We start from the raw sequence: 18,335 nt of genomic DNA, 5'->3' as shown, positions 1-18,335 counted from the left end.
CTCATTGGATCCAGGGACCCCCAGATTCAGAACGATCTCTCCTCCACCCTTACCTTAATTACTTCTGCAAAGACTGTTTCCCGTCACATCTCATTGACCAGTGTGACATCAGGACGGCACCCAGGTTGCTCCTCACTCACCTTCCAGAGTCCAGGGTGGACATGAATTTTGGGAGACGCTGTCCAGCCACTGAACCCCCACCTCTGTCTTCCCTCCAGCACAAGCACCCCCACGTGCCCAGGCCTGAGACCTGCCTGCACCACCCTCCCCTCTTCCAGCCCTTTCTGTGAATCACCGTTACCACACGGCTCTGGGTGGGGGCTGTATACCCCCAGAGGTGGACCTCACCCCCTGGGTGGGCCCTAGGGGGCTGGAATAGATCACCCTGCATGCTGGCAGATGGACGGCCACAGGCCTGTATGGCGCTAGGGTGCGTGGCAGGCCGCGAGCAAGGATGGGGCCAGGCCTGGCTCTGATGGGGAACTCAGGTCCCACGTAGAAGCCCCCTAGTGCCCACTGTGTGTGGAGACACCCGAGGCTCTGGTGAGGGCCAGGCCATAAGGAAGGACAGTACCCTGCCCTGCCCCCCACAGACCCCATCCAGGGAGTTCTCCAGGGACATGGGGAGAGCAAGGGACCTTGTTTCAGACGGTCGTCGATGTGGTGGAGTAAAGGGAGCAGGCAGAGGGTGTGGGGTAGGCAGCTGGAAGGGGCGGGGGGCATTTCAGGGGAGGTGACCTTGAGGCTGGACCTGCAGTGGGACTGCCTGCCCATCCTTCCCGGCTCCCTCTTGCTCCAGGCCTAAGGCTTGGGTCCCTCACCCGTCCGGGTACAGAGGCCCTTTGTGTTAGTCGTGGGGAGACAGGTCGTGCACCCCAGGCCCCCAAGTTCTACAGGGCCTGGAGGAGCTGCCCCAGACAGCACACATCCCAGAGAGGATGCTGAGGCCCAGGGGGAGCTCTGTGGTCTCCTTTCACCTGCCGAGGAGGCTCTGCAGCCCAGCGCCTCCAGTGGATGCCCAGCTCCGCCCCCTGGCAGCTGTATGACCTTGAACTAGTCACTGCACCTCTCTGAGCCACACCATCCTCACTGGGAAAGTGGGGAAGAAAGCCATGCCTCCTCCTGCATTTGTTGTGAGAGAGAGGATGGCTGTAGGGGCTTCACCCGGGCCCGGCGTGTAGTGAACACAGGACCGTCATTGCCTCGGGGGCTGCTGTTTGTGTCATCTGCATTCACACTGATAAATCCCCCAGTCACCTCTGGTGGCATGGTCCCCTGTTCTCAGTCACGTGGGAGCAAGGAGGGAGGTTCTAGTAAGTATATTTCAGCAGAAATCTGTCTTGATAAACTCAGACACCCTAAGATTCTCTGATGAATGTGCGTGAGTTTTTGCGGGGAGTAGAAGGGGGAGTAAATGCAGCACGGCAGTCAGGCTGGTTATCTTTCGGAAGACAGGAAGGAAGGAAGGGAGGAAGGAAAACAAAGATAGATGCCGCCTGGCCTTGGAGACGGGCGCCTGGAACCGAGCAGATTGCAGTTAGCAAAATGTCTGTTTGGGGCAAACTAGAAACAAGCAAATCATCATTAGAGCTCGAGGAGGAGCAGGTCAGCTGCCTCGGCACATGGGAACGGCAAGACGGATGGCCCGGCATGGCCAGCCATGTGGTGGGACTCTGGCTTTAATAAAGAATAATGAGAAAACAAGGGGGAATTAGGAGATCTTAGAGGACAGGGAAGTGAAGGGAAGAAACCGGCTGGGCTGAAACGCTGGGAAATTCAGAGCATCCGAGGCCTGGAGGCCTGGAGGCTCAGCTAGCTGCATCCTCAGCCCACGGGAGATGGGGTGGGATGTCCGGCACAGAGAGGGGATGCACAGCTGGGGACCAGCGCCTCGGTCCTAAGACATCATCTTCCTTAGGGAGACAGGTGCAGACGGCAGGAGCTGGGGGAACAGTCAGGGCGATTCCCCGGCAGGAGCCACGCAAGGGGGAGTCTCTCCAGCTCAGAAGGAGCTTGACTTCTGGGGCCCTATCCATGTTGACCCTGAAGGTCAGAGGGCGTGCAGGGTTTGATTTACGTGAGGGACTTTCCACCAATGTGGGTGGCTGCAGAGTGGGAAGTGGCAGCACCAAATGTCCCGGGGATGCTGGGAGAGGAGAGAAAAGGTTCAGAGTCACCTGCTGGTGTCAGGAGGAGACATCACACTGCTCCACTAGCTCAGCTGGACCACGGAGACTTTTCCAGAATGGAAGCCCCATGTGTTGATGAGCTTGGTGGTGGAGGCAGGGGGATGTGTCAGAGGATGGAGCCTTGGCCCCGCCGTCAACTTTGTCAGGTCCAGACCTTCTGTAAGACGGAGGGGCTGGCTCACACCATCGCGAAGTTCCCCTGCAGGTCTAAAACCTATCATTCTTTGCTTCGGTTCACTTTTGGGACATTTCCCAGCTCTGCCGTTCTTTCATCTCCAACCACATGACGTCCTTGTTGTTGCCGCTGTACTTTGGATCAGCCGGGATGCTTGGGGAGTCTGTGTTGTGGTTAGCAGGAAATTAGTCTTGGCTAAGCCCAAGAAAACCGCTTTTATTTCACTCTCGACTCTCTGAACTGAGTCCATTTGAGACGAGGGGCTCTCATCAAATCTTCCGTGGAAAACTGAAGGTTGTGCAGGACTTGAAGCCTGTGTCCCCCGGGCTCCTGAGTCCTCGCTGCCAACAAGCCGTCAGCGGAGGCGTCAGGTCTGGAGGACTCTTTGCCAGCCCAGAACATAACTTGAAGGCTACTGGGTTTGTCAGTAAGTCTTGGCATCCTGAAATTTGGGCACGGTCCATATCCTTCTTAACCAATAATCAATCTCCCCACCATCCCTCACCAACCTCTAGATGTCCATTAGGAAGCTTTGGCCACAAATAATAAAAACCCCACTAACGGTGGCTGAGACCACAGTAGTGAGCCTGGAGGAAGGCACGTCCAGGGTTTGTCCCAAGAGACAGTGGCATCCCTTCAAGCCTCTTAGCCTTTCCCTCAGGATCACATAATGGTGGCCACATCTCCACATATCATGTCCTCAGAGCAAATCTTATGCAAGAATATAGAGGAAGAAAGAGCACCGGGAAGCACTCCTCTGATCTCTCTTCCCCCAAGTAAAATCTTCTCCAGAGGGCCCCAGGAGACTCTCCCATAGGTCTCATGGGCCACAACCATGTCTGGTGACCATCTGTAATTGCAAGGGAGGCTGGGAAAACAAGGATCTGACTTTTCCAGCCTTGGTAGTAGAAGGCAGGCCTGAGCAAGGACCAGGAGCTGGGTTTGAGAGAGGGACAGACTCAGTGCCATGCCTCTAAGCAACAAGGGTTCTCCTGGAAGTGGTGGCTGTTGAAGCGGGTTTTGAAGGATGAATAGGAGTTCGGCATATAGCAATAGCAGGTAGAAGTAAAAGAATGAGCTCAAGGACAGCACACTTCTCAACCACAAAGACCTACTCATTTGGCAGATGGCCCGTTCATTGCAACAGGGAGTCATAAGGCACGGCACCTTCGTAACTAAATATGAACCTTCATACAGATGTTCCTGTACCAGTTGTTAGGTGTCAGCCTCTCTTTGCTTTCAGCTCTGCTCACCCCACCGTGTTCTTCCTTGCTTGCATTCACCAGCCCGCAGTGTGTGGTTCTGACGGTTTTGATTTTGGGCAGGATTTACCAGCAGAATCTTCTCAGGGCACCCTGGGGGTCTCTCTGAGCAGCTCAGAAATTGACAGGAAGTCAGAGATGCCTTCTCCAGAATGTGCTGCTGGAACCAGCACCGCCCCCCCACCCCCATGGGTCTTTCCCCACCTGGCCAGTGACCCCTAGGTGTTCAGTGTCATGCGGTCCTAGGACACAGCACCAGCCCCAGACTGCCCGGCTTTGCTTCCAGCTGTGTGTCCTCATGCAAATCACTCAACCTCTCTGTGCCTCAGTTGCCTCACCCAGAGAGTGGGAGTAACACCAGTTCTTCCTTCGTGGGGTCATCGCGAGGATTCAGTGAATCTACCACGGGAAGCCCTTAGAACTGTGCCTGGCAGCCCAAAGTTCTCAAAGACTGTGTGTAGTAATTATAATGTCTACTATTATTACTTATCCTTTGTTACTAATTAAGCCAGAATTCAGACCTCCTCCCACTTTGAGCCAACTAAGCACAAAAACCTAGACACAGTGGGGGGCGGGGGGTGCGGGTGGAGGGGGTGGTGTCTCTTTGTGCTTCAGAAAGCGTTTTCCATATGATCCTTCTGCACCTTTCTAGGGCATCTCACAGATGACCCCATTTCTAAAAAGGTTTTCTTTTTTTTTTCCTTTTTAGAGGAACAGCTCAGATGTTGTATCAAACCAGGCAGCTGTGTGCAGTCATACAAGTGCTGCTTGTGTAAGAGGATTAAGGCTTTCCTTAGCTTTTATGATATGTGGGTGTATGTGACTTGTTTGGGGCACTCCCATAAATGTATTATGTGTCAATTCGAGTGTCTTTAGGACATTTCGAACATGTCTTTATAACCCGACAGCCCACAGGTCCAGTCCGGCCCACCACTTGTTTTTGTGAATAAAGTTTTATTGGAACATAGCTCCACCCAGTCATTTACATAGTGTTGTGGCTGCCTTTCAGCCAGAACTAGCAGAATGGGTAGTTGCACCAGGGACCATATGGCCCGAAAAACCTGAAATATTGCCTCTCTGGCCCCTCACAGAAAGAGGTTGGCAACCTCTGATCTAGAACATTTGCTGAGCTCCTTTCAAAGGGCTCCATCCACCTGAAAATGTGTCTTCTTCACACTTTGAGTGACTTTCAGAACTGCCCCTTCAGTGAAGGTGGTCTCTCGTCCAAGCCTCAGCACTTGGAACAAAAATAAAACGTTCCTGCGGAGGGAGGTTGGTGGTCTGCGGTGGACAGGAGGGGCGTCTGGGCTCTCCCCTCCAGCTGGGGCCTGGCCGGGATTTCTCGTGACCTCTCACCTGAGAGGTCAGTGCCATCCTGCTTGGGCAGGTGAGCCTGGCGGGGGAGCTGTGGGACCAGAGTGAACCCCCCAGCCCCTCAACCCCCCCAGGTTCCACCTCCTGTCCAAAGCCGGGGTCACCAAGTGACTCCCACACTCAGTCTGATTTGGTAGCTGTGGACAACGCCCACCTCCCCAGAGGCACTCGGGAACCAGCCTGCCCAGCGTCTGTCCCCCAGCCCACTCAGTGTGGTCTTTGGGGGGCAGACTCGAGACTGACAGATGGGGCGGCCTGACCTGTCATTTTGATCACCAAAGGAAGAAAAGTCACAGCAGCCCCTTCCTACACTCCCAGCAAAATGCCAGGCACCTGTCTTGTTCCCCTGGTTTTGAGTTTTGTGTGTGTGTGGTTTTTGCTTGGTTTTTTTTAAAAGAAAGTTCAGGGTCAGGGGCCAAGGTTGATGCGTTGGCCCTGGACAGCCACGTGGCCCTGGGCAGACCCTTCCCCCACCAGCTTCATGGACTCCCGGAGGACAGTGATCCCACCCGGCGGAGGGTGGTGAGGGTCTTGGGGGAGGCAGTGTGGGGGAGCGGCTTAAACAGGGCTGTGGGCAACATGCTCCCCCCGCAGGCGGTGAACAGGAGGGTGCCCAGCTCTTCCTGGTTTGCCTGGGACCGGCCTGGTTTGAAAACTGAAAGCCCCGTGTCTCAGGAAACCCCTGGGTTCTGGGGAGCCCAGGACATGAGTCGCCCCATCTGCATCACGGGTCATAGACAAGAGTCCCGGGCTCAGGTTTCATTTGTTGAGTCAGTGAGCAGCATTTAGGTACCAGTTGGAATGTTCTGACTTTCCATTTTGCGGACAGGAAGACCCAAGCCCAGAGTGGTGGGGGTCCTGCCCGGGGTCCCACTGCCAGCCTTTGCCAGAGCCAGGACTAGAAAATGGGCCATCTAGAAGTGAAGCAGGCAGGACCAGACCTGGACCTGGGGGCACTCACACGCTGCTGGGAGAACCAGAGAACCAGACTGTAAACAAATCATGATCTCAAATTCAGTAAGTGAAAAGAGGAAAATAAAGCAGAGGGAAGGGCACAGTGTCGGGGACACCAAATGTGTGTCTGGGCAGTAGGGAAGGCCCCTCTGTGGAGTGACAGCAGGACATGAACGGTGACAGGAGTCTGGCTAGTGAAGACCTGGGGCGGTGTTCCGGGGAGAGCACAGGCACTGCAGTGGAGCTGAGGCTGACCTAAGGACGGCAGTGTGGCTGGAACAGGCAGAATGAGGAAGGGCACCGGTCAGATCACAAAGGGTCTTAGCCATGGTGGGGGATTTGGATTTTTACCCAATTCTGATGAGAAGCTGTTGGAGTATTTTAAGTGAGAAAGATATGATCTGATTTAAGGTTTTTATAGTAAAGAATGAATTCAGGGGAGACTTGTCGGCAAGCTTTTGTGATCCTCAGGTGAAAAGACAATGGGGCCTCGGGATACGGGGAGGTCAGGACAGATGTGCAGATGCCAGCTGTGTCCGGGTGCTCCTGCTTTCCTTTTACTATTTTTAAATAAATTTATTTATGTATATATTTATTTATTTATTGGCTGCTTTGGGTCTTCGTTGCTGCGCACGGTCTTCTCTAGTTGTGGAGAGCGGGGGCTGCTCTTCATTGCGGTGCGGTGGCTTCTCTTGTTGTGGAGCACGGGCTCTAGGCACGTGGGCTTCAGTAGTTGTGGCATGTGGGCTCAATAGTTGTCGCTCATGGGCTCTAGAGCGCATGAGCTTAGTTGCTCCATGGCATGTGGGATCTTCCCGGACCAGGGCTCGAACCCATGTCCCCTGCATTGGCAGGCGGATTCTTAACCACAGCGCCACCAGGGAAGTCCCCTGGTGCTCCTGCTGATGGCACTTGCAGACAGGTTGGGAGGGAGCGGAGGCTTCAAGAAGACTCCTTGGGGTGGGGCCGGCACTTGGGCGTTCTGCGTCTCATTTGTGTGAGTACCAAGGCTCTTTTCCTCAGGTTCCGCAACCTGGAGCATCTTTTCCCTGGGTGCTGGGGGGTCCCCATCCTGCAAGGCTGAGCTCCTTGCTTTTCCGGTGACACACCTCCAGCTGTTGCTCATGACGGCAGCATGCAGCGTCTACACAGGCAGAGCCCTGGGGGCTCCCACCGCTTTGAAAGCACAGGGAGGTGCCTGGGCATTCCTCCCTTGCGGGCCCCCTGCCTCCTGGTTTTCTGACTGATAGGAGTGTCCTGCTCCAAGTAAGCACACGTGAAGGATGTCCAGGCACACCTCACATGATTGCACTTTGCTTTACTGTGTTTTTTTTACAAAGTGAAGGTTTGTGGCAACTCTGTGTCAGCACCATTTTTTCAACAGCATTTACTCCGTGTCTCTGCGTCACATTTTAATAATTCTCACAACAGTCCAAATGTTTTCATCGTTACTGTATTTGCGAGGGTGATCTGTGATCCGTGCTCTTCATGTTACTATCGCAAAAAGACTACACAACTCACTAAAAGCTCAGATGATGCTTAGCATTTCTTAGCCATAAAGTGTTTTTTAATGAAGGTAGGTGCGTTGTTTTTTCAGACATAATGCTTTTACACACTGAATAGACTACAGTGTGGTGTAAACATCACTTTTATATGCACTGGGAAACCAAAAACCTCGTGTGACTCGCTCTGTTTCCATATTCACTTTATTTCCGTGATCTGGAACCAAACCCCCGATACCTCCAAGGTCTGCCCGTACCTTTATGAAGAAGGAAGCCTGGGGGCACTCTGCTGATGTCACCAACAGAGTCTTATTCTGGTGATGTCACCAGGAGATTGTTTTACATAGGAAGTGTGTAACAGTATTTCAGTTTCCATTTAGCATTCTCAGAATGAACTTGTAAGGTGCGTTCTCACTAGCTGATAAAGTCTGCCACACTCAGCTGTATGTCACACCCTGCTGTATGTCACACCCTGTGCCGTGGACTTTATTTTTTTTTAATTGAACTGTAGTTGATTTACAATGTTGTGTTAGTTTCAGATGTACAGCAAAGTGATGCAGTCATATGTATATCTGGATATACACATATCTCCTTTTTCAGATTCTTTTCCATTATAGGTTATTACAAGATATTAAGTAGAGTTCCCTGTGCTATACAGTAGGTCCTTGTTGTTTATCTGTTTTCTTTATAGTGGTGTGAATCTGTTAATCCCAAACTCCTAATTTCTTTTGTATTTACCCCATTTCTTATCCCACTGTGATGTTTCAAGGCTGAGGTTGACATCCGTATTTTGACATCCGAGGTCACAGAGCTGGTTTGGTGAAGCCAGGACCCCCGCACCCGGGCCTTTCAGCTTCCAAAGCGGCCATTCTCCCTTTTAGATCACATTTCCATTCATCTCCTCAGGGAGCGATGATCACCTCCTATCATTATTCTGAAGGCATTTAAGCTGTATGTTTGTCTCCTCCACCAGCCATTCTTGGCAGGTAACACAGCCTGGTTGTGCTTAGGAAATGCTTTGGGGTGATTTATTACAAAGTAATGAGACAATTTAATTTGAATCAAGTTCTTTGCACATTGTTGCTTCTATTAGGAAAAACTTGTAACTGTTTATCATGTTAGTGATGAGGAGGGAGACGCCGTGATCATCGCGTGTTCAAGCATCGCTCGTCGGAGAAACGGCTGGCGTAAGAGCACGTCTCCGGGGATTGGGTGGGTGGGCTTCATGGGGATGGCCCACGGTCCTCACCTGGAGACTGAGAGGATGGCGCTCCATGGTCAGGGCTGCCGGGAGCTGTGTCACCGGTGAATGAACTGGCCACATTCATCATCTCCCATATGTGACACAGAGCAGCCTGGCACAGTCCTCCGCCCTGAGCACCAAGAGGGCATGGGCTTCCTGTCCCCTGGGAATCAGGGCCGCCTCCAGCTCGTCAGGGCAGGGGTGGGGTGGACAAGAGGGCACCACCAAGTGCTCCTCTGACCAGGATGCAGGAAGCTGGGTTCAGGAAGCAGCCATGTGTATGGCCAAGAGGTGCCCCATTGGTGGCGAGTGTGGGCAGCGGGTAATAGATGACTTGGGGAAACCCTCCCACTCGCTTACAATCCGCCAGCCCTTCGCAAGGACCAGACCTGGCCCTGCCCCTGCCCGCCATGGAGCAGCCCTCTGTGCCACCCCACCACCATCGCCGCCGTGGTGAGCTGGGCCGCCTGCCCACGCCTGGCTTCTCCGTCCAGCTGGGACACCTGTTGAGGCCCCCGGCTTCCCCCTCGGAAGGTCCGACATGCTCTCTGTTTAGCCCCATCCTTCCTGATTGGCAGAGCCCGGAAATTTCTAGGACAGCCACTGCTACTCCCAGTCCCCAGAGGCCCCTCTTTCTAACAGTGTCCCAGTTCCCGCCTCCATCAGCTCTGTCACCAAAATGTGTTTCTACAGGGAGTGATGGAGACACGGCTTCTCTCGGGCTCTGTTTCCCGGCCCTGGAGGAGGCGGGGTCCCCCTACAACTGCTCCAGGAAGGAGCTTTTAGAGGTGATAGACGCACCAGCCTTGCTTCTGGGTTTCTCCCAGGGTGCCCCCAGGCACGGCCACCCCTGTGGCCTCCGCTGCTTTAGAAAGACCCCCTAATGCCCTGCACCCTGAGTTCCGGCCACCCCAGCCCAGATCCAGTCAGCTGTGTTTATCACGCCACACATTCAGTATATCTTCCTACCACACACACACCAATTCTTAAATGATTTTGGTAATTCTGCCTTTGGAGCTGTTTGCCTGTGAGTACCTCATGGCGGGAAGACCCCCAGCAGCTTCTGTGCTTTCTTTGCCTTGAGCCACATACCCAAGAAGCCTCTCCAAGTGAGAAAATCTGACTTGCAGGTAGTTCTCACATGCAAGGATGCGTGATGGATACAAAATTGAGCGAGTAGTGAAGTTGACCCCGTGTTCAATTTTCAGAGACAATTAAACGCAGACTAATTTCCATGTTGTTTGCTGTTTGGATGTGGAAGTCGGTGGATTTTACTTCCCAGCTTGCATACAAGTTTGTGGGGTCCCCAAAACTTTGAGGCGGCTGGGGGCTGGTTCGTAGGGCCCAGTTGCTGAAACAGCCCTGCTGCCTGCGTCCGGCAGTCCACACCACCCCTTGTGCAGAGCTGAAGGGGGTCAGCGCTTCTGACCGAGGCACTGCGTCCAGTGTGTGTGCCCCTCCTGTACCCTCTGACGTCCTCTCCTGCCACAGGGCCAGGCGGGCCTGATCACCTACAGCATCTCCAGCCAGCATCTCGTGCTGGTGCCCGGGGAGAGCTGTTCCAGCAGCAACGGCAGACCTCCCTGTGTGAATCCTAGAGCAGGAAACCTGGCTGTGGGGCAGAGTTGCTGCCACATGTTTAAGTCAACCTCGGGTGATCCCAGCGGGATTTGGGCCTGGCCGGGAACAGGCTGGTGGGGAACGCAGGGAATCAGCTGCTTTCTATCGTTCTGGCCTTCTCGGGTGGTCCTGGGGGGGGCAGCATGGGCTGTCCTGGGCCTGCCTGAAGCTGCATTCCAGCCTCTGGCCACCCCCGGACCCTGCCCTGGGTGTGCAGGTGACCCATACCCATGGTCTGGTGTGATCGACCCCTCCTGCCTCCCAGCCCACTCGCTCCTATTCATGCATTGGTCTTCCTCCTACAGGAAGCCCTCCAGCCCCCTTCTAGTTCACACAGCACCGTATCCTGGACATTTGTGTGATGGCTGGGTTCATGTTTATCTTCCCACCTGCCTGGTGTATGAGTTTCCTGCTGCTGCTGTGACAAATGACCACAGACTGAGTGGCTACAAACAGCAGACATGCATTTTCCCCCACTTCTGGAGCCAGAAGTGTGAGGTCAAGGTGTCAGCAGGGAAGTGCTCCCTCCAAAGTCTCCAGGGGAGGACCTTTCCTCCCCTCTTCCACCTTCTGGTGTTTGCCAGCGATCTTGGTGCGTCTCGGCTTGTGGATGCATCCCTCTCTGTCTGTCTTCACGGGGCCTTCTCTTCTCTGAGCCTATGTCTCAAGTCTCCCTCTCTCTTCTAAGGACCAGTCATTGGTTTTAGGGCCCTCACTAAATCCAGGATGATCTCATCTTGAGAGCCTTAACTAATCACATCTGTAAAGACCTCATTCCCAAATAAGATCACATTCACAGATACGGGGGGAGATGGCCTTGAACATAATTTGGGGGTCCACTGTTCAATGCACTCCCCCTGACGTGTCCATAAGGGTCAGACTGGGTCTGATTTCTTCCCCCCAAAAATGCCAAATACCCAGCGCATCACCTGACACTTAGTAGGTATTCAGTAAGGAATGGCTGCATTCATTTACGAATGAATGTGGTAGATTAGCCATTGGCCCCAGGTGCTTCTGAACTTCAGTCCTAGACCAAAACCCGATGCCAGTGGAGCAGGGAGGAAAGGGAGCTGTCTGACTTGTCAGGATCACATCACAGCCAGGATCCCAAGAGCCCGGTGAGGCCATCTGGTCTACCCCAGTGGTCCTTGTGTTCAGAATGGGGAATGCCTGCACTGAGCCCTCCCACGTGGCACAGGGCAGACGAGCCACCACAGGGCCCCACCTGCTCACACGTCTCGGCCACCCAGGCCTGGCTTCCTGTGGCTTCAGGTCTACACCTCCTCTAGGACCAGACGCCACTGCCAAGGCAGCTTGTTCCATGACTGACAAATCCTAGATGCCAGCTGTCATCGCTGGCACCTACTACCTCCGGACCCAAGCAAAGTGCAGTCTTCTCTGTAGGCCCATTGTGGGGCTGCAGGTAAGGCCACTTGAAGCTCGACTACCTGCAGTCTTGCCAGGCAGACACCAGGAGTGTCTTCAGGCCTGGCGGTGGGGCGGGAACCCTGAGGCCCTCCGTGTGGCCAACCGATTCCCCACCATACTCCTGCCTTGCTCCACATGTATTCAGTACACTCTTTTCTGCTGTGTGCGTGGGACTGTTGGGGAGTGGAAACGTGGAAACCTTGCACGGTCTCTACCGTGTGGCTCCCAGAAGACTTACGACACGGGGTTGTGTCTCCCAGTGTTGATGTGGTTCTGCATGGATACCTCCTGATTCCAAAGCATCCCATCCCCCCAGGTAGACATGCATCTGTGAACATCTCTTGCATTCTGCAAGGCAATCAATGGCCTGTACTCCATCTTTGCATGAGCTCCAAAAAAGTGCCTTCCCCTTCCTCAAGGCCCTTTACTTCCAGCTGAGCCAAAATTACCACAATAAACATATGGTTCCGTGATGGCCGTGATGTAATGGTGTCCTCTGTAGTTGCACTGTGCACGACCTGCACAATTGTACTTGGCAGGGCTAAGTGCTCACCCCCTTTGCCTTCCACAGCTCCTGGTACAGGAAGCTGCCAAGGAGGGTACATTTGGGTACATTAAAGTGCTCTCCTGTCCTGTTCAGAAAATACATGTGAAGAGAGCATAGCTGGATTACATTTTTTTTTTTTCATCACAAACACAGGTAGAATCTCACCAAGAGTAGATGTTATGCCATGTAAGGAGATTCCGAGAGAATCTCTGGGGCATGATGTGTGCTCCCAAGGAGCCCACAGGTGGTGGCTTTGCAGGTGAGAAGGGCCCCCAGAGGCTTGGGCAAGGCTGGAGGGAAGCCCCATGGAGAGACTGAGTGATGGCCCCTCATCGGGAGGGCTTGGGTGGACGTGGCCAGCAAAGGGAATGTGGAACAGGAGGCAGTGAGGTGCCCCAGGGTTCCAGCATGCGAGGACCTGGGTAAATTATAAGGCCAAGGTGAGGGTGTTTCAGGGGAACGGAACTGAGCAGACGGAGGAGATGTGAGGCTGGGCTGTGACTGGGGTCCAAGGCAAGGGGAGGTCACCAAGCAGGGTGGGTGTGACCGCTTTGGGGTTAGGCCGCTTGTTTCCCTAGGCCCCTTCCCCAGGGGCCAGGTGGTGTCGACTCCTGCGCGCACAGCAGGGGCAGCAGCGTGGGGACCGTGCTGGTGCCGAGGTCCTGCCCCGGTGAAGTCAGATCTCGTGCGCTGGGGCTGCATCTGGAGGCCAGGTCGGCTCGGGCGGGACTGGAACGGGCCAGCGTGGAGGTTCAGGCAGCTTCTGGTTCTCCGGGCTTCAGCACATCTCTGGCGGCAGCACACGGAAGCCACGTCTTCCGGACATGGCCGCGGCTGCCATCCTGAGATGGCTTTTAGATTCATAAAGCGGCCGAAAGAGCCCCCTGGGAGATTCTTACCTGGAGAAGGTCGCCCCTGAGGCCCAGGGGTGGGGTTTCCCAGCCTGAGCCCGTGCGGGTGGTCGTGCATTTGGACAAAACTGAACGTGCATTCCTGCTTTAAGGGAGTGACTCTTGTGTTCGAGTTTCCCATCACTTTTCATGGATCGCTACCAAGACTGTAGGTTTCTAACAGCCCGGGCCTGCCCTTCCCTTCCTGGGTGGAGCCAGCTGCATGCAGTAGGCGCTCCACAGTGCTGAGCTGCCCTGCCCTCTGGAGATTTTCCCGGAGACCCCTTCACTCGAAACCCTGCGGTCTTCCTTCGGCCACTGACACGGCAGCCCCTGTTCTCCCTGTCTGTGTTCACACCCATTTTGCTCCATTCCACGTGGCCCCAGGCTGGGCCACCCCAGGACAAGGTCACTGTCTCCTGGGGGATTCGGCATGTGGGATGCTGACGAGGGCACCTTCCCCTGTGGTGGGGGTAGTGGGCTTGTCTCACTTGCTCCTAGAGTCCCTGCAAGGCAGGAACTATTGCTCCCACTTTGCAGATGAGGAAACTGAGGCTCTGAGAAGCTAAGGTGCTAAATGCCCGGGTCAGGATTCAAACCCAGGTCTGTCTGTGAATGCAAGTGAGACGGGGTCATAATGAGTGGGGGGCCGGGGGCTGTTTAGATCCTGAACTAATGCAGGAGAGGGGAGTTTGCATGGCCCCTCTTTAGATCAGACACTAAGGGGTCTGGCGTTTTCTCAGCGAGCGGGATGACGTGGCCACACAGTTTAGGGGCAAGAGGGGCAGCCAGAGTGAGTCAGGAAGTTCTTCACAGGTTAGGAACCACTGAGGCTTGAGAGGGGACTGAGGAGAGGGGCTTTGCCGTTAGCTTGGGGGGTCCTCACAGGAGGAGGAGGGGCTCGGCACATGCAAACGTTGGCCCCGCTCCTGACGCATGCTTCCCACCTCGGCTCAGATGCATTGTTCTGCTGACTCCTGCTGAGGTCCTCAAGGTGGGCCTTGCTTTTATTCCCATTTTGCAGAGCGGGATCCTGAGGCTCCAAAGGTCAGAGTGACCTTGGGGTCAGAGCAAAGCCGGATCTGAGCTGAGCTCTGTGTGACGCCAATGCCTTCTCTCGCCCACCATGGTCAGTAGGGAGGGAGTCAACCAGTGCCCAGCTGGCCACACTGCCCCTAACAAGTTCCTGGCATAGGGGACAGCTAGAAGGCTGTGGGGGGTAGAGGTGGGGTCGTTTGCCTGGCGGGCAGAGCTGGCCCACGGTAGGACTGTGAGACTGGAGAGCAGGACAGGTTCACCTTGGATCTGGGCAGAGGTGGGCACTGGGGGCCCCGTGTGTCCCCGGGGGAGCGGGCATCATCTTTCCAGCGCATCAAGGGGCTGCTCTTACAGAGGGACCAGCAGGAGCAAAAGGTGTGGCTTCAGCAGCCTGGCCCCTGGAGGCCCCTCCCTGAAGAAGCAGGAGGAGCACGTGGTGGGTTTGCACCTGCCCCGCCAGGGCGCCCTCTGGCTTGAGAAGTTCAGGGGCGGGGAGAAGGGCTGGTGGGGAGACAGTGTGTCTGTGTTCTGGTTGGGGGAGGCATGGGATGGAGAGGTGGACAGGCACGGAGGAGGGTCCGCTCACCCCAGAGCTCCGCCCGCCCAGCCCTCGCCTTCCGCTCTGTGGTTCCAGTCCGGGCTTCCCGCCAGGTGGTTCCCGATGACGGTTAAAGCGATGGCTCCCTGGGGCTCTCTGGTTCTACCGCAAACCATGGGTATCGCCCCCATCTGACCCCACAGGAATCCCAGGAGGCCTGTGGCTTGTTCTCACCATGTTGTGATGTGAGGGAAACTGAGGTTCAGGCCAGCATGCGACCTGCCCAGGGGCTCCCAGGTCTGGACTCCTGGCCACGCTTCAGCCCTCGTCTGGTGGGCCACGGGGGCTGAGCTCCCAGACCTGGGGCTCCCTGTACTTGGCAGGCTGACCCCGGGGCTCTGGAGGCAGAGCGAGTGCCCAGGGACTGAACCCACCTCCCAAGTTCTGAGACCACCCTGGACTGGCCATCTTGGGTGGTGTGGTCTGCCCTTTGTCAAGGGGTGTGTCCCGCTGTGCTGGCCCTTTCCTGGAAGTCAGGGTCTTGCCCACAAGTTCCTTTGCAGTGTCTGATGCGGGGGTGGCGGGCTCGGGAGTGGGTCAGAACACCTGTGTGTCCTCCAGCCGCGTCCCCCCACCTCTTGGAAGCTCCCCCGCCTCGTCCGTGCAGTGCGATGCTCTCAGCTGCTGCCCGTTGCTGTGTCCAAGCTCCCCTGTCCCTCCTCCTCCCGGACCACCCCACCTGGTTGTGGTACTGCTTCCCAGTTGGCTGCAAGCGGGGGCCCGCATGCTTCCTGTGGGTGGCCGGTCTAGTGCTGGGCAGGGCTGACCTTCAGTGGTCTGGGACTTCGAGCCCGTCCCACGGTTCACCGCCTGCATCTCCACGCCTCTGCCTCCAGGACAGGGGCCTGTGGAATTCTTGGGGGCCCGCAGGGGCCCTTCCTCCTCACCCTGCCCTCCCACACCAGCCCCTGAGGACCCCCTGGAGAAAGCCTCTCTGGGCTGCCTCCTGCCCCTCCTTCTCCCCCTCCTCCGCAGCAGCCCTCCCCCCCCCCCCGCCCCCACTTACTTCCGGGGCAGCAGGGACTCCTAGAGGGATGCAGCCCCCGGAAGGTGGGGGAGGGCCGGGAAGTCCATCTCGGTCCCGCACCCGACGCCGCGGGCGGGCGGGATGCGGGCGGGCGTGCGATGGATCACGTGACGACGCACCCGTGCTGTGGATGGTGGGAGGCTTTGGCCACCGAAGCAAAGTTGGAGCTTTTGGGTTTCTTTCCTTTAAAAAAAAAATGCTGTGGCAGGAGGCAGCTGGTGTGGCTTTAGATGGTCTCTCCAAGGGGGAGCCGGCAGCCCCCTTGCTCCCCATCCCCACGGCGCATCAGCCCCCAAAGGAGGCCGTGTTGCCGGTGGCTTCCGTGTCAGTGGAGTGACCTGCCCCTCCCGCTGGAAGCCCCCGCCCGCCAGCCGCCCCCTCTGCCAGCCTGCGGTTCCTCTGCACGGGATGACGCTGAACCGCCGCCACCGCCGCCACCGCCGCCGGTGGCATTGTGGGCTCCGCGGAGGACTGAGGGGGGCCCGCGTTCCCCCGGACCAGAGGGAGGGCTCGCCGCGCCTCCCCCGGTGCCGGCGGCTGCAGGGACGGCTGCAGGGAGCACGTAGAATTTGATGGGGTTTTTTTTTTAAGCCCTGCGAGAAGAAGGAGGAAAAAAAAAAAAAACCTGCTGCCTCCCGTCTCCTCCGGCCGGTTTCCGTGCGCTGCGCTGGATGCTGCGCCCGGCCCGGGCTCCGTAGCGCGCGGCCCCCTCCGTGCCTGCCCGCCCGCCCGCCCGCCTGCCTGCGGGCCACTTACTTTCTCTGCTTTCCGGTGCCCGGAGCCAGCCCGCGCTGCCATCACCATGTATGACTCCTGCCTCCCGCTCGCTCCCGCTCTGCCTCGGCCCGGCCCCCCCCTCCGAGCCCGCCTATCCCGTTAGCCTGCCCCCCAGCTGCCTTCGCTCCTCCTGCGCCCGGCTCGGCTGCCTCCATGCTGCCTGGATCCGGCGAGCTGGGCTGATTAATCGCCGTGATGATGAACGTCCCTGGCGGATCGGCCACGGTGATGATGACGGGCTACAATAATGGGCGCTATCCCCGGAATTCTCTCTGCAGTGACTGCATCATCGAGGAGAAGACCGTGGTCCTGCAGAAGAAAGACAATGAGGGCTTTGGATTTGTACTCCGTGGGGCGAAAGGTAAGAGCAGCAGCTCCCAGCCTGGATACGTCCACATATGTGTGTGTGTGTGTGTGTGTGTGTGTGTGTGTTTGCATGCCTGTAGAAAAAAATGTTCCCCAGCTCAGATACAAGCCTTTTTCCTGGGGGTACTCGGTTGCTAAACAACCATGTTCTTTAACATTCTGCCTGTTAAAACATCGGGGCTTCCTTTAGGAATATTTTTAATTTTCTGTACACAATATTGCTCTGAACGCTTTCTCTCTCCCTCTCTCTCTCTTCCCTCCTCCCTCCCCCCACTCTCTTTTTTTTTTTTTTCTAATTCATGGGTTTCATCTCTGTTTTGTGGTTTAGTTTAGCCTGATTGTGGCTGGCTTCGGAGCTCCTGGTCTTAGACGCCCAGAATTACCCAGTCCCGAGTTTTGGGCACCTCGAAACTGCCCCGTTCTGGGAGTGGGCTTCAGCTCCGAGTGTGGCAGGCGTCCAGGTGCCCGCCTCTAAGGTGACTTTGCAAAGGAAATGTGGCAAGATGGTCCCCTCTGCCGTGGCCCAGCCGGCACCATACACGTCACGTGGCCTGTGGTGGGGGGCTCCGGGAACGTGTTCCACAGCCGTGCACCCACTACCAGCCTTGAACTTGGGGGCTCCTCTTCCAAAATAAAACAAAATGGCATCACCTCCCTGTGAGAGGAGACATCTGTGCCCCACGTGCGTGGGGAAACCATGTGCGAGTTTGATGTCGGAGCCTCCATGCTACGCTGGGGGTCCCGCACCTGTGCGGCTGGGGAGGCCTCCTTCCCCGGTGGCAGCCCCACCTGCTCAAGGCTGGGGCTGCCCTGACAGCGGCCCGTCGAGAGGGAGGAAGAAAAGACACATCTGTCCCCGTGTGTGCCCATGACTGTGTGATGTGGTCTCCCCTCCCCCGGCCGAGGCCATCTTCTTCTTCCCACCCGCCACCCCCGGCCGCACATGATGACCTAGGAAAGTCCACCTCTTCCCCTAGAGTTTCCCTCTGCAGCTCTGGGGCCCAGAAGCCAACGCCGGCTCTGCCGAGGAGCGGGGGCCCAGCCCTCCAATGGACGCTGGCCGCAGCGTGGCCACAGAGAGCCGGGCTCGCAGCAGAGAGAATTCATGAGCGGATTCCAAATCTGCAGCCACCCACTGGGTTAGCGTTCTGTTCCGTCCACGCTCCGAGTTGAATTCCCTTGGTTGCGAGTCTACGTAGATGTAAATTTGGCAAGCAGTTCAGTGTGGTGTTTCTGTAGCTCCATGTGGTTATGGGGGGAACTTTTCCATTTTTAGAACTGAAAATGTTTAGTCACTGATGCTTTTAAAGAAAATGACAGGCGTGTACATATAGACATGGACAGG

General features: G+C 56.2%; 1 protein-coding gene across 2 annotated transcripts in view; it reads left to right on the top strand.

Annotated features, from left to right (window-relative positions):
• The window catches only part of SHANK2 (SH3 and multiple ankyrin repeat domains 2), a 470,853-nt gene that overhangs the window by 289,976 nt on the left and 162,542 nt on the right, over positions 1-18,335 (top strand). For both annotated transcript variants that reach the window (XM_057729608.1, XM_057729609.1), the window contains one exon: positions 16,903-16,985. In XM_057729608.1, the coding sequence (XP_057585591.1) occupies positions 16,903-16,985 (83 nt within the window). The remainder of the gene's footprint in view (positions 1-16,902; positions 16,986-18,335) is intronic.

This window comes from Hippopotamus amphibius, chromosome 3 (assembly GCF_030028045.1).
Source record: "Hippopotamus amphibius kiboko isolate mHipAmp2 chromosome 3, mHipAmp2.hap2, whole genome shotgun sequence".
NCBI classification, from domain to species: Eukaryota; Metazoa; Chordata; class Mammalia; order Artiodactyla; family Hippopotamidae; genus Hippopotamus; species Hippopotamus amphibius.
This window is presented reverse-complemented; position numbering and strand designations above follow the sequence as displayed.